Here is a 15,695-nt window from a genome sequence, read left to right as displayed (position 1 = left end):
GTTCTGGCCCACAGAGAACCTTCCAGCTCACACTCGTCCCCTGCTGCTCCCCCTCCCCATTCCAGATGGTTCTGCCTGTCTCTAGATCCCAATGGACAGCAAGCCCTGTGGTCCTGTGAGAAGATGCCTGACCCAGCTCCAGAGGGTCAGGAGTAGTTATGCCCTTCCACCCCTGCCTTTCCACAAAGGCATCCTTAGCTTCTGGCCATCGGGAAGCTGCCTGGCTCTGTCTACCCACTAACCTGGACTCCTTCTGTCCTACCTCCTCTCAGCATGTCCTGGTCTACCCTCTGAGAGCTGTCCAAGCCCTTGGTGCCCCAAGGTAAAACATGGGTCATAACAACAGGTCAACCCAAACCACCTCAGACCATTCTAGAACACGACTACCAGGCAGCTCGAAAGCTCTACCTAGGCTAAGGCTTATTGGAAGTGACAGTTTCAACTTGGTATGGCTTACCTGAGCTTGGGCTTGGGGGTGCTAAGGACACTGTCATCATCATCCATGTCAGGGCCACTGTCGCTGGGGTTCTCCACGTCCAGCGTGTCATAGAGAAGATCCAGGTCCTCCTCTGCCTCAGGAACATGTTCTGCGGGGTCCTGCTCCGAATCTAAGACCTAAAGTGATGCTGACATGTATGAGGGCCCACAGAGGCCTGTGCCACTACTTGGCTAACAGCTGAAGGCTAACAAAGAGGGATGTGCAGGAACAGGAGCAGGAGGGCAAACAGTGCCACACACACTCACTTGACAAAACATCCTACATGTTTGCCTTTCTTCTCCCTCTCTCCTCCTCTGTGTATCACAGGACCGAAGTTGACATCAAATATCCTCCTCTATCTCTCTCTACATTATTTTTTCAGACAGAGTCTCTCACTGAACCATAGTGAACTAGCTGGACCACAAGCCCCAGCGATCTTCCTGTCTCCTCCTGTAGCACTGTGGTTACAGGTGTGCACAGCCACACTAGCTTCTGAGGAACGCTGGGGACCCAGGTGCGGGTCCTCATGCTTGTGCAGTGACACTCTGCTCGCCGGGACGCTTTCCAACACCTTCTGTCCACTACTCTAACCTAGGGACTGGGACCACCTCATGGTGTGATTATCCTTCTATGGCTTGTCAAGGGTGTTTAGAACACAGTGCTCACACTTTGTAAAACATACAGATAGTGGAACTTGGACAGTGCCTGAGATCCTGTCCCCTCACCCAATATATAGAGTTCTTCTCTCCCAGAAAGTCCTCTTGGCCTGGCAGAGTCACATTATGTTCCCCCAGGCAAACTCTGATCAGAGATGGTGCCAGGGCGTCTACCAAGAGGAACTCCTAACGTCATGTTAAAGGACTCCAGGGAGTGATTCAGGAAAGAGGGTGAACTCTGATAAGATCAGTAACCACTGAAAAAGAGTTGGGGGAGTGGGCTCCTTTTGTACGTCACGTGAGGGTGAAGACTGTCCTGGAAGAACAGGTCTTCACGGGACTCTGAATCTGCTCAGCCCTGACCTTAGACTTCCAGCCCAGAACCAGGAGCACAACACACTGGCTGTTCCATTACACAGCCTCCTGAGATGATCACTGAAGGCTTTCACCGGCACAGAGCAGCAGGGAGCTACTGTACGCAGTAATAGACCAGGATCCTGATAAAAACAGCAGAGCCCAAAGGGAAAAGTGTGGCTCTGGGAACCGGAGCAAAGGTCACCTATGAGAAGCAGAAATGCACGGTAGATCCGGGAGTTCAGGGAACAAAGCTCCTAAGTGATGACATGAGGCATCTGTGAAATAAACCTCCAACTCTCTTGACAGCTCGTAATGAAATGCAAGGGGAACATGAGATAAAAATCAAGGGGGATGGATTTCAAAGATTTGGAAAGGTCCCTGCTAGACCAGGTTGTAAAGAATCAAGGAGGAGCTGCAGAGATGGCTCAGTGGTTTACAGTGTGTACTGCTCTCACAGAGAACCAGCGTAAGTTCCCAGCACCCAAGCCAGGTAGTTGAAGGCTCCTGTTAACTCCGGCTTCAGGGAATGCAGGGCCCCGTTCTACCTTCTGTGGGCACTGCAGTCAGTGCACAACCCCCACAGATGTCCATATGTGCTCACGATTAAAAATGAAGTACTTGGGGTTGGGGATTTAGCTCAGTGGTAGAGCGCTTGCCTAGGAAGCACAAGGCCCTGGGTTCGGTCCCCAGCTCCGAAAAAAAGAACCAAAAAAAAAAAAAAAATGAAGTACTTTTGAAACTTAAAGTCTGAAGAGACTGGTGATGGGTAGAGGGAGCCAGGGCTGTCCAACAGGATGGAGATGACCAAATGCCTCCCTGCTGATGGCCTGAGGACGGGCAGGATCAAATAGCTGCTCCTCAGTCACAGGGCCCAGGCAGCAGGAACAATCCCTCAGACGGCACAGCAGGCCAATCTTCACAGCCACTCTAAGTGCCAACTCTCCATGTTCGCAAAAATGTAATCATTTACACTGGTTGTCACAGGATGCCTATCCCTGGCAGGGATGCTCAGAAAGGCCACAGCGCCAGCCCAGGAGAGCCATAAGGTCCGAGCTGCCATCTGAGATCCTGTAGGCTGCACCCAGCAGCACTGCGGTGCAGCACCAGGTCCTAGAACCCCAGCTCTGAGTCAATATGTCCGAGAGGAGAGTACCGAACCAAAGAAGGGTTTTCTAGCCTTAGGACTCAGTGTTTGAGGAACAGAAAGGCAGAGAGGACAGAGTTTGGCTCCCAGCACCACACGGCGGCTCACAACCATCTGTAACTCCAGTTGTAGGGGATCTGATGCCCCTACTCACCTCTGTGGGCCCCAGGCATGCACTTAGACACATACAGGCAAAGTGCTCATACCTAGGAAAATCAATCCTTTTTTTCTTTAAAGATTCAATGTTTGAGGTCAATGAGAATAATGAATACTTTGGTCAAGTCTAAGGTCCTGAGTTTGATCCCTGGATCTCACATGGTGGAGTGAGAAATAGGCAGAAGCGCGTACACAGACACAGACATACACACACAGGCACACACACACACACAGGCACACACACAGACACACACACAGGCACACACACAGACACACAGGCACACACACAGACACACAGGCACACACACAGACACAGACATACACACACAGGCACACACACACAGACACACACACAGGCACACACACACAGACACACACACAGGCACACACACACAGACACACACACACAGGCACACACACACAGACACACACACACAGGCACACACACACAGACACAGACACACACACACAGAGTAAGTAACTAAGTAAATAAATGTGCAGAACGTCTTGCCCTGCTGAGTGCTGGACTTTGGGGAGCAGTTGCATCCGTTTCCTTTTCCCCTTTTTGAACAGAATCTCTGCCCCAGGCTGACAACTTCTCTGCACAGACTGATCTCCTGCTCACACACCTGGACAAGTCCTGCCCAGCCACATCTGATGCAGACAGTTGCAGACACTCTAGTATCTAAGAATCTGGTTGATGCTAGAGTGAATTAAGACTTTAAGGGATGCTGGGATAGAATGCATACATTTTGTGTGTGGGAAGGAAATGGAATTTGAGACCTAGGAACAAAAGGTTTTGATCTGAATGCTGTGTCCCCCAAAATTATGTTGAAACCCAACCCTCAAGGTGATTCAGTAAGAGGCCTTTTGATAGTGCTGCTCTCATCACTGTGTGAGGACATGAGGATGCTGCCACTGTCCAGGAAGATCCAGCCCTCTCCACAGAAGAATCTGCCAACACCTCGACTTTGGCCTTTCAGTCCCGCAAACTATATTATGAAAGGCATCTTTTGGATGTACTTTACAAAATACACACACACACACACACACACACACACACACACACACACAGAGATATAGATAGAGATACAGATAGAGATAGAGATAGAGAGAGGGCAGAAGGGGGCATTGGAACTGGAGTTACAGGTGGTTGTAAGTTACCATGTATGTGCTGGGAATTGTACCTAGCTCCTCTGTAAGACAGTCAATCAGTGCTCTTAACTGCTGGGCTGTCTCAACAGCTCCTGCCTCTGTCTGGTTACACAGACCTCGAAGTTTAATTCCAGCACAATAATGGCTGTTTAATCTACAGTCCCACACGGGTGACCACGTACTCCAGAACAGCTAGTGGGTTGTGAGAGAGTCAGTGCCGAGCCACAGCTTCTAGTAGTGAGGGGTGCTCCACACAGAGGTGGAGCCATGGCTGGACACTCTTCTCCTCACATAAAAGGGAATGGGACAGACAGATATGAAACATCACATGGCTTGGTAACCTGCATGAATTCTACACAATTTGGGAGATTATTTCTATGAAAACAAAAAGTTCTTGCCCTGACCAATGTCCAGAATATTGGCTAAACTTTCCAAACTTCAGGCTGAGTCTAGAACAAAAGCTGTGTAGGTCAGGTTTCTTTTGAGACTTAGCCCTGTTGCTTGGTAAACATGGAACTCCATGGTCAAGTCCAACTGCCTCCGACTGCAAGCCTACAACGGTCCTAGGCCAGGCAGCTTCCATGTCTGTGCCTTCCGCTGCTCTGGGTCTGCCTCACGAAGAGATGCAAGCCTCAAGACAGAGGGGCCCAGAGGCTACTCCACCGAACCAGGCTGACGGAGTCCCAGGGTATGCGCTGCCCAAGGAGAGCCCACAGCTGGGAAGCGCCACTCCCAACACCCGCCCGTGTGAAGAGCCACGGCTAAGTGTTGATGCTAGGGCTGAATTGGGACCGAGCTGCTCTGCGTGTGGCCCTTGCACACAGGGATGCAGGGTGAGGTGGGGGCATGTTTTAGGGATCAAACATCCAAATGTCCCCTCTCTACTGTGGGCACAGAATCTGGAGTGTTCTGTGATTTTCTTTGGATTATGAACAAATTCAATACCTCAGACTGGGATTGAAAGAAAACTAAGAAACCAAAGAGTCATGGTATGCCCAGAAGAGGGTGTATGGCGGGAACTAGGGCATGGGCAGTCTTATTTCTTTTACTTATTTTTTCTGTGAACCTGAAACTGCTCCCCAAAATACTGTTTATATAAACCAATGCTCAGCCTTGTTGGGTCGGCACACTACCACTTGGGAGTTCAGTTGCTGGCCTCTCACAGCTGCCATCCAGGCTGGCAGGCAGAGGCAGTACCCACACCATGGATGGGAAGTTCAGAACCAGAGCTGGCAGACAGGACACAGAGCCCTGACCCACTCACCTCCTCCGACACTTTAAACCTGCGCAGTAGCGCCACCACCTTCTGCTTGAAGTTCTGTTGCTGTAAGACAAGAAGCACAGGAAGCGCACATAAGGAAGGATGACGGGAGGGGCTGCATTCCTGGGACATAGCAAAGAACTGCACTCTGGCCTCTCAGCAACGAGAGACAGGATGAGACACAGCTCGCACACTATAATAGTATGAACTGGACGCAGCTTTCACATACAGTCATGTGCCCATTCTTAGTGTTGGAAAGCACAAACTGAGGCCAGATTCAGAAACACCAGCGGGAGTTGATAGTCCACACCCACCGAGGGCAACCTAGGACAGCCACAGGGTGGCTCTGCAGTCCCAGAAGCTTCAGCAGCCCTATCCTGGCTCTCTAGCACCTACCCACAGCTCCACCTCCCAGGCAAGGTGCTGGCCTCAACCTGAGGAGGAAACTGCCACCCTGTGGGGGGCTCAGGAGAGCTCAGGGTGGATGAGACAATGGATCCTGTAAGCTCTGAGCTCAGTCAAGCTGTTCACACTGTTGGCTGCAGTGCCTGACCTCTTTCCCACAGCCTCCCAGCCATTGCCCGCCCTCCTCCCCCTTCCCCAGTGTTAGTAAAACCAGTTTCCACCGACCCTGGTCATGGACGTCGTTCTTACTATCGAGCGCCGCTGCTTCTTGGGTTTTCCCACATCAAAGTCATCCTCGTCAAGATCCTGTGTAGACACGCAGAGAGCCTGAGGCTACAGCGTCTACACTGCAGGCCCACCCCACCACAGTGTGAGGGAGGCCATCACCTGCTACTAACAGCCCCAAACCCTGCAGAGTTGTCTACTAACGTGTTCTAGCCCCAGGGAGGAAGCAAACAGGTACGGCACATACAGTCCCTCTACCCTTCTCATCCCACGTGGCACGTGAGACCCGCGGACCTCAAATGGGCTAACTCCGGTCAGCCCCCTTCAGTGCCCTGCTCTGAGGGAGGTGTCAGGGACCTCTGTTACCTGCCCTTGTACGGCGTCATCACTGGCTTCCTGCTCAGAGGAGAAGCTCTCATACTCCTCCTCAGAGTAGTTATCTGTGGAATGAGCACACAGAAGGGAGAGTGCCTTTAGATTCCACCCGATGCCATGGCAATGAGTTGGCAACAGAACCACAGGTGTCCCGTGGGAGCAGAGGGAGCTATCGGGAGACAGACCCACATACACCAAGGGAACTTGAGACAGCAGAGCTGTGCCTCATGGTACATGCCTGCTGACATGCTGGTGGAGGGAGAGGGCAGGGAAAACAGAGCGACCCGACTGTGACAGTAGTAGCAGATGACAGGGACCAAGCACCTTCCCACACCAGAAACCCGGTATTCATAGCGTCAAAGACTACAGGATGGACCCACAGCACCTACATAGTGAGGGTTCACAGAACTTACAAATGGACTTCAACAGAACCCATGACTCCCCAAAAGCTTCTAGCTAGAGGAAAACCGAAAAGACCGTACCTATTCCAACCACACTAGGACAGCCTCCCACACATGTGGCAGGAAGTGGCAGAGCAGAGCAGGGCGGAGGAAGGAGGGCAGTCACTCACCTGTGGACTTGGCCTTGGGGCCAGCCTGCATCGCACTGTCCTCATGGTCAATGGGCTGACTGGACAGGGAGACGATCCAGATCTCGGCCACCTTCACAGAGGCCTCTTTGATGCTGCTGCAGAGGCTCAGAACCTGGCCACCCTCAGAGGGGTGCTGCATCACCTATGGAACATGGTTCCAGATATCAGGAGGGCTTCCACCCCCAGAGAGCTCCAATATCCAGGAGCAGGGCACACCCAGTAGAAGGCTGGTCAGGAAACCAGAGGAAGCCCAGGGGCAGGGCAGATTGGCTGAGTAGGGAGGTCAGCACCGGGTTCAGCATTTCTGACTACAGACAGGAGTGTATCTGTAGACTCGTCAGTTCTGCCCCGTGGACATCACTCAGATCACTCCCAGCCCCACTCACCACTGTCTACTGTCAGCCTGTCAGTAGCAGCCACAGTGTGTGACAGTGGGGGCCACAACTTTGGAGAAACATGTCTAAAGACTCATAAGTACAGAAGTCAAGGAGAACAGCTACCAACATGGGACTATCGGACTGAGCAAGCAAAGGCAGCAGGGACCAGTACTGACTTAGTGTTTGTCCTGGCCCTGACGCTGCCTCAAAAGCTAGGCACAGATGCTAGGCCTGTCCCTGACAGAGCACGAACAGCTGCTTTGGGGCCTCTTGATCAGATTCAGATGTTAGAATTTTATAGATTGGTACCTGAGTCAACGAGATGTCTCATCAGGTAAAGGCACTGCTACCACACAACAACCTCATTTCAATCTCAAAAGCCACATGGTGGGAAAGAAATCCACCGCCACAATTGTCCTCTGACCTCAACACACATGAGCACACACATGCACACATGTATAAATAAACAGGTAATTTTTTTAACTGGGAACTGATTTAGGATGACAATTCTAGTCGGTAGAAAATAAATTTAAAGGATGCTCACTTTTTTTTTTAACCAACATTTCAGAAACTGAGTCGGGAAGGCAGGCTAGCCGCTCCATACTAGACACTGAGGCCTTCATGTACAAAACACACACAGGAGATACATGGAGAGAAACCACTCTCACCTGGCTCTACAGGGGCACTAAGTGCTTGTCACCTCCCTAAGGTGACCTCAGATTCAAGTGAGAACAGAAGCTCAAAAATGAGTATCTCGTAGGAAGCTGATCTCACAGCACCAGTGTGCCCACCATAGGGACACCCAGGCTTGGGTCAAATGGGGCAATGCAGTGTAGGTCACACAGACACACAGACACACACACAGACACACACACAGACACACACACACACACACACACACAAACACGCGAGCCACACAGACACACAGACACACACACAGACACACAGACACACACACAGACACACACACAGACACACACACACACACACACAGACACAGACACAGACACACACACACACACACACACACACACACACACACAAACACGCGAGCCAAGATAAGGTGGAGTCTCCTTAGCTAGAAAACCTGTTCTCTGGCTTCCTCTACTGGGAGGGTAGGGAACAAAAGGGACTTCTGCTGAAGACAGGCCTGTGTGCCTGCTCTGACCTCAGCAGGCTCCTGCTCTCTGCAACCTCCTGACAAGGAGCCACAGGTAGCTCAGGGACTGGCCCTCCTGTACAGTCAGAAGCATTCCTGTGCCAGCTGCTTCCCCTGAAAAGGCCTTTTGGTCCAGGTAGGGTCCCAGGCAGTGAGCACTAGGATGTGAGCACAGGGTTTGCACAGACACACACACAGACAAGGTCCTAGCCAGGGCTTGTGCCTCTCTCAACCCTGCTTTGCTGACAGCCCTTTTCTTCACATTCCCTTTGGCTTCCCTGGCCCAGAACTCCTGGCTCCCCAGGATACAGCTGGGCTTCTGGAAATATCTTAGATTGGTACTGGCTGGCTAGACAGGTCCTGGACAGTAGCAGTTCCTGCTTCAATAGCTCTGTAGTTCAGCACCCGGGAACCTGTGGCCCAGCAGGAGCTGGTGACACTGAGTTGGCACAGGAAGGGCTAAAGCCAAGTTACTCTGCGGCACCTCCTCCTCTCAACTCCGCACAGCTCCTCTCGTTTTCAAAGTTAAGGTAGCTGGGGGGGCACAGAGTAGAGGAAGGTGGTAGGAAGTGTGACCAGTGGCCTTTGGGAACTACAGATACTGAGTAAGGAACCTCAGGAGTGACAGGACACAAGAAGTGTGCAGTCTTTAGGTGTACTTTGGGGATGGTCACTCCAGCAACCGCCTATGGAATCAGAGGAAACTTCCCCTTAGGCCAGGAGGGCAGTGGAGGTTCCAAGAGACAGGACTAGCAGGCTTGAGTGCTTAGGCTGGGATGGAGAGACCTGAACGCCCTGTGACTGACCAAGCACTGGGTAGCCCAGAAGCCTTGAGTAGCTCAGGTTAAGGACAATGTCACAGCCTGGCTTGCAGTCAACAGTCCAGCCTCAGGCGGCCACCAACACAGCTGCACTTGTGGCAGACACAGAATGGAACTCCAAAAGAGGAAAGCCCTTTAGCTTAGGGACAAAATGGCCAGTGTTGGGCTCATCTACCTAGGAGACCATCCTGTCTCCTCAGTCTCTGCGGAGTAGCAGGCCTCCAGGAGACATGGGAGTTTCCGGCTTTTGTCTTTCTGAGGTACTTCTATTAGCATAGCTCATGTGCTCATCTGAGACTAAGGGGACATTGGGGAGAACCTGTCTAAGGAAGGAGTCCAGGACAGACAGCTTGAGGCACCCTTCTGGGAAGTAGGGTACAGCTGGCTTCAGTACTAGAGCAGCCGCACTATGTAGCACAGGACTGGGGACACAGGAAGCATCCACAGAGTGATGCCACAGTAGAGTCCAAACTCGTGGATCCTCTGATAACTTGAAGAACAGTCTATCAGATGCATAAAAGAAATCTGTTCACAGTGCTCTGGAGCCCTGGACACCTGTCCACAAACCTACCTCAGCCATGTTGATAGAACCTGCAGCCAGCGTCTTATAGCCCAGGATTGTCCTGTTCTTGTACCGCTTTCTGCGCTGCAGCATGATCTGTAGCTTGTTGCCTTCTCTCTTCAGGAAGTGGGGGTACTGTGGACACAAGCAAGTTTGCTCGGATCCTGGTGCAGCATGGCATGCTGACCACACAATCAGCAAGGTCCCTGAGGAGCACCTGCTAACACGCTGAGACCTCCCAGGGTCTTGGTCCTCAGGGCCCTTCATCAATCCACCACCTGCAACATCCGCGAGGCCACCCTCTCTTTAGATCACACTAGAGGAACATGTCTGCCAAACTATTAGGGATGAGTTATCGTGCTTAGGGTCATCTGAAGACGGCCTGGCACCTTCTCAATACACAACATGGCCCTGAATTTCTGATAGTCTCCTATATGTGGGAGTAGCTGGGGGCCTTCTGTGGAAGACCCTGAGTACTCCTTGGCTACCAGACAACACTGTCCCATCTGCTGTAGGTTGCACATGCTTCAGACCTGCACTTGTGACAGGGGCTTCACTCAGAGAAAACAGTTCCCACGGGGTCCTCAGAGCTAACAACCAGAGCCTGGTATAAGTTCTAGAAACAAGGTTAAACTCTAGTGTGCAAGCAGGCTGTTTATCCACACACACTTCTCAGAAGCCATTGGGACCATGTACTTGACACAAGTGTGTAGTGTGTAAATGGGTAAATTATACTTCAATAAACTGGATTCTCCACAGTGGTACACCAGACCCAGAAGCAGATGATCTGGGCTGACAGGCTACCTCCTCCACAAGGACTCTCAACTTAATACATTGTTTCCACAGTCTTGCCAATCTTTGCTAAACAAGAGAATAAGACGACCCTGTCTTGATAATATATTCGTCAATGTGATGCTTGACATTGATTGTCAGCTTTAAGGATCTAGGATCACCTAGGAGGCAGGCCCTGAGGTGCTCCAGTCAGGACTGCCTAGAGTAGGTTATCCCTGGGACACACCTGTGAGGGGTCATGCAGACTGGGTTACCTGAGGTGGAAAGACCCACCCTGAATGGGAAATCACTGGCCGGGGCTGGAGGGAGTTAGCTAAGCATTAGCAATCATTGCTCTCTGCATCCTGACCGCGGATGCAGTGTGACCAGCGACCTACCTCCTGCAGCCTCCACGTTTCCACCATGATGAACTGTACCTTAAACTGTGAGCCCATACAAGCCCCTCCACCCATAAGTTCAGCTCTTACCAGGTATTTTATCCCAGCAATGAGACAACTAACAAAGATGGCATCATTCCGTTTTATTAGGAGAAGGAGGGGAGGAAGTAAATCAGATAAGATTCTCTAATTGTTTAAGAATAACCTTTGATCAAGAAAAGATTAAAGTTAGAGCACGGGTAGCTCTGACAAGGCTAACCAGCACCCAGGGGACTCAGGGACTGATGAGGAGTGTGTCCCTCACACCCAAGGAATTAACCAGGGCACACCTGTCACTCAGGGCATTTCAGAGGAAATGTGTCCATAGTCCCAGGGCTCCAAGGGAAGGAGAGTTCACTGTCCAAAGCACTGACTGGAGACTCAGCACTACCCAGGTGTCCCACTTACCTGAAGAGAGAAGGTCAGAGCCAGGTCGGTCTCCACTTGTCCACTGGGAGGCAGCACAATCTCATGTGATCTCAGGACACGTTTGGAACCCTGGAAGGAGACAGCCTTCTAATCTAGAGCATGCTGAAGTGAACCAGCAGAGAGCATCCTCACACCAGCCAGCACTCTGAACTGCCATGACAAAGACCTCACTGGGTGGGGAGGCACAAGGACTAAAACCTGATTCCACCAATAGGTTCTGCCCAGGAAACGGAAGTGGAAGACCAAGAACAGCTCCTGCCAGAGGAAGCCACCAAAGCACAGCACAGCACAGCACAGCACAGCCCACCGACGGCTTCTGAAGGCCAGGGCACAGGTATGGTATGTGGGGTCAACAAGATAGGCCATTTAAAAAAGATACTGCCACAGGGACAGGAAGAGGCAGAGACGCTGACGACAGAGTCACTGTGCAGGTGATACAGGACAGTCTGGCCCAGAGCCAAGCTGGTGGAGACTTGCCTGCCTGCTTAGATGCCAAGAATCCACAGCACATCAAGGAAGAGTGGTCTCCCAGACCTTTACCATAAACAGGCCAGGCCTCCTTGAACTCCAACCACACATCTCAGGGCAAAATGGGAGGGTCCAGCATGGATGGGAGGGTTCTGTGTGACAGAGGGGACCCTGAATGGCAGAGGAAAGCCTTGCCCAGTGCTAAGGCTTAGCACACAATTACAACAGGTCAATGGTGTGTCCAATACCATAGGCAGTATGGGGGGGGGGGGAGTGTCGGATGTGGGTTACCTCAGCAGGGCCCAGGTACTCCTGGCACAGGGTCAGGGGTAAGTAATAAACACTTGTCCCCTTTACCCAGGCACACACAGGCCTTGTATGAGGCTGCCTGCCACCTGCCCTGCATATGCCCCCCACCTGTGAAGGTCATCCACAGAGGGGCGCCCCGAGCTGCATCTGAGCAGCCAGGAGTCAAAACCCACATCCTGTCCTGAGAGCTGACCTGTAACCGGGCAGTTCTCAACACAGCAGAGGCAGCCCAAAGGGAGGACCAGGGATGCTCTGCCCAAGAAGGGTGGGATCCAAGCTCATCCCATCACAGGATCTCCAAAGAACAGGGCAAAACACTGGAGCAGGTTCTACTCCAGAGAGCCCCATGTCCTGTCTCTTCTTGTTCCTACTCAAGCCTATTACCCTGGGGGAGGCATGAAAAAGGCCCTGGGTAGTGGCTCAGTGGTGAGGGTCTTCGAGAATGGTTCAGGGACCGAGTGAGAAGTGAGCTGGCCACACCTGTGTGTGTGCAGTGAGAGTTACCTGCATCTTGACAGCAATCACCACGGACAAGAGTTCCTTTTCCAGTTCCCGGAGCACTGCCAGCTTCTTCAGGGTCAGGCTACACAACCTGCAAGACACAGGGCTCAGACTGTAGCATACTTCCCAGGTCCACTGCCCAGGTACCTAGAAACCAGCAAAGACACCAGACACTCTGGGTGTCCCTATGAGAGGCACCAACCAGAGAAGAGACAAAAGAAAGCTGCTCATGTGACACTGAAGAGCAGGAGGCTCCCAAAGGCCAGGGCGCTGACACCAACACAGCAGTGCAGTTTTTAGCTATGGGAAGATGGCCTCCCAGCAGGTCTGGCTGCCCCCATCCCATGCTGCCACCTCCATGAAGCAGGCAGCTTCGCCTCAACATTCTGCTCTAAGGTCTTTGAGGTAATGGAGACACATTCTGCCTACTGAGAAGCAGCTCCTGACGGGCCACCAGGGTCACCAGTGGGCTCTGTGCACAGCTCTGTGTGTCACAACATCCCTCTGGGACGGCTGGTACACATCGAAAACGTAAGCGTCTCTTTCTGGAATTTATTTATGTAATACTTTCATACCAGAGCAAAACTTGGAGAAGGGGGCTGGAGAGACGGCTCAGCGGTTAAGGGAACTGACTGCTCTTCCAGAGGTCCTGAGTTCAATTCCCAGCAACCACATGGTGGCTCACAACCATCTGTGATGGGATCTGATGCCCTCTTCTGGTGTGTCGGAAGACAGTGACAGTGTGCTCAGATACAATACATAAATATTAAGTAAATAAATAAATAAACTTGGAGAAGTACGGGAATGAAGCCACAGTTGAGGTGCGGCTACCGAGACACCACGACTAGAAAACACAGTTAGCTGGCAAATGCACCTACGGAAACAGACTTTCTCAAAGGAAACTCGAAAGCCTTAGGAATGGAACAATACAAAGACAGTATGTCAGGATTGGTGTGGGCATTAGTGTTTCAGTGGAAAGATTCCCACTGAACGGGCTAAGCTGCATAAAACAATAAGAAACCAGAAGAGGGAGAGTGTAAACTGAACGCCAACAAAGCATCAGGAGACAACAGAGATCCACTCAGAAATAACTTGAAATAGAGACAATGAAAACCAGATGTTACTCTTTTGCAAAGACAGAAAATTCATAAAACCTCCAGCCAAACAAAGATTAAAAAAGAGAGAGAGAAAATTCTCTTTATCAGAATAAAAGAGCACTAAAGACCTTGGATACCGCCCCACAAACAGATAAAATGTAACAACTCTTACTGCCCTCAGCCTCCCAAGCCTAACGAGCTGAAACTGATAACAGAGCAGGGCTGTATATTAAGTCAAGTTAATGAGGCACAAATGATCTGAAGAAGAAAATCCAGCAAACTCAGAGGCATGGAGTACAGCTTGCTGAGCACGCACGCCTGACACCCAGGACTCCATCCCCAGCTCAGGGCAGAGGGAAAAACCCACATCCACATAACCTTCCAGAAAGCAGAAGAGAAAGGGCTGCCTCAGCTCATGGGATTAGCATCGCCTCTTTCTATCAACACTGACAGAAACAGCACCAAAAAGAAACCCACAAAAACTGGGTGTGGTGACTGGCATTCGCCCACAGTACCAGCACTCAGGGGGCCGAGATAAGATGACCTGGGCCAGCCTGGGCTATTCAGCCAGACCTTGTTAAAAGAAGATAGAAGATGAGGTGCAGGACAGAGGTGAGAAGAGAAGGGGACGCACACTAGAGACCAGGGTCTGTCATGAGCACAGAGGCAAAGCTCTCCCACTGGTTTTGCAAGCTAAATCTAGCAAGACACAAAGACACTCATTAATACACACAGCCAGTGGGGATGCTCAGGAATGAAATGCTGGTTCAGCATCTGGAAATCATTTAATTTACCATATCAATAAGCTAAATGAGAAAAGAACATTTGTACCCTCAATTTGGTTCCGTTTCCTCAGGGGACCATGTATTTCAGGCTTAGTGCCTATTGAGTAGTAGAGGCTTTAGGAGGAGGCCCCAGTGGAGGACTGTGGCCCGCAGACCCTCCCTAGGTTTGTTTTGGTTGTGCTGCCGACTGTCAGGTGTGCGGCTGTCATTACACCCATGTTGCCATCATGATGTCGCACTGCGCCACAGACTGAAAGCAATCCCTGTAACGCTGAGCCCTCGGGCTGATTCTTTGACTGTTAGCTAGCCTACAACTGACACAGGAAGCTGGCAGCAAGTGCGGTTGCTATGGCGACAACTGAGCATGTGTGCAGCCTCTTGGACTGCGCAGGAGGAAGGTGGTAGTCTGCAGGAGCTCACCAGGCAGTTCTGACATTCATGCTAGACCTCTCAGCAAGACAGGAAGAGAAGGAATCCCTCGGTCTGCACCTGTCATGGGAGTAGCGGAAACTCGTGGAGACTTGTTTCCCTAAAGACAGGATGAGGGCTGGCTTGACTGCTCTCACCCCTGTGCCTCACGTGGCCCTGCCTTGCCCAGGTGGACAGGCAAAGCAAGGTAACCAAAGACATGGGGTCAGGGAAGGGAGAAGCAAACCAACATTGTCTACAGATACCAGGATTGTGCATAGAGAAATCTGAGGAATGCAGAAGAGTCAAGACAAGCTCCCACAGACCAGGTTGCCTATAAAGAGCAACTGTGAACCACATCCGCTCAAATGACCTCCAAACAGAGAAACTGTATCTAAAGTAAATGCAGGCTAGAACTCCAGTGCTCAGCTGGCCAGGAAAGTGCTCACTGCACAAGCCCAGCACCCTGCGTTTGACCTGGGACACACACAAAAGAGGCAGGAGGAACCGGCTTCATGAAACTGTCCTCTGACCCCCACTCACGCATCTGCCCCCATCACCTATGCAAACACACACAACAATAAGCACGTGAGTTTAAAGGGAGCTCTAATGCTGATGGAGGAGCTCACAACAGAAGGAAGCGGAGAGCCAGGCTGCGGACTGCGTGCCAATTCTCCCCAAACTAGCCTATCAGTTTAGTACTACCCCAGTAGAATCACAAGAATGGTGTGTGGCTCTGTCAACGTGCTGACTTTACCCCTCCCACG

At 51.4% G+C, this 15,695-nt stretch overlaps 1 protein-coding gene across 12 annotated transcripts in view; it reads right to left on the bottom strand.

The window, feature by feature from the left end:
• Pacs2 (phosphofurin acidic cluster sorting protein 2) overlaps positions 1-15,695 on the bottom strand; it is a 59,968-nt gene that overhangs the window by 16,318 nt on the left and 27,955 nt on the right. For 8 of the 12 annotated variants that reach the window (NM_001427329.1, XM_087554804.1, XM_087554808.1 and 5 more), the window contains 8 exon segments: positions 458-615; positions 5,211-5,270; positions 5,838-5,918; positions 6,204-6,277; positions 6,784-6,946; positions 9,733-9,858; positions 11,340-11,429; positions 12,642-12,729. In NM_001427329.1, the coding sequence (NP_001414258.1) occupies positions 458-615; positions 5,211-5,270; positions 5,838-5,918; positions 6,204-6,277; positions 6,784-6,946; positions 9,733-9,858; positions 11,340-11,429; positions 12,642-12,729 (840 nt within the window). 12 annotated transcript variants of the gene reach the window in all.

Source organism: Rattus norvegicus, chromosome 6 (genome assembly GCF_021556685.1).
Source record: "Rattus norvegicus strain SHRSP/BbbUtx chromosome 6, alternate assembly SHRSP_T2T, whole genome shotgun sequence".
Taxonomy (NCBI): Eukaryota; Metazoa; Chordata; class Mammalia; order Rodentia; family Muridae; genus Rattus; species Rattus norvegicus.
This window is presented reverse-complemented; position numbering and strand designations above follow the sequence as displayed.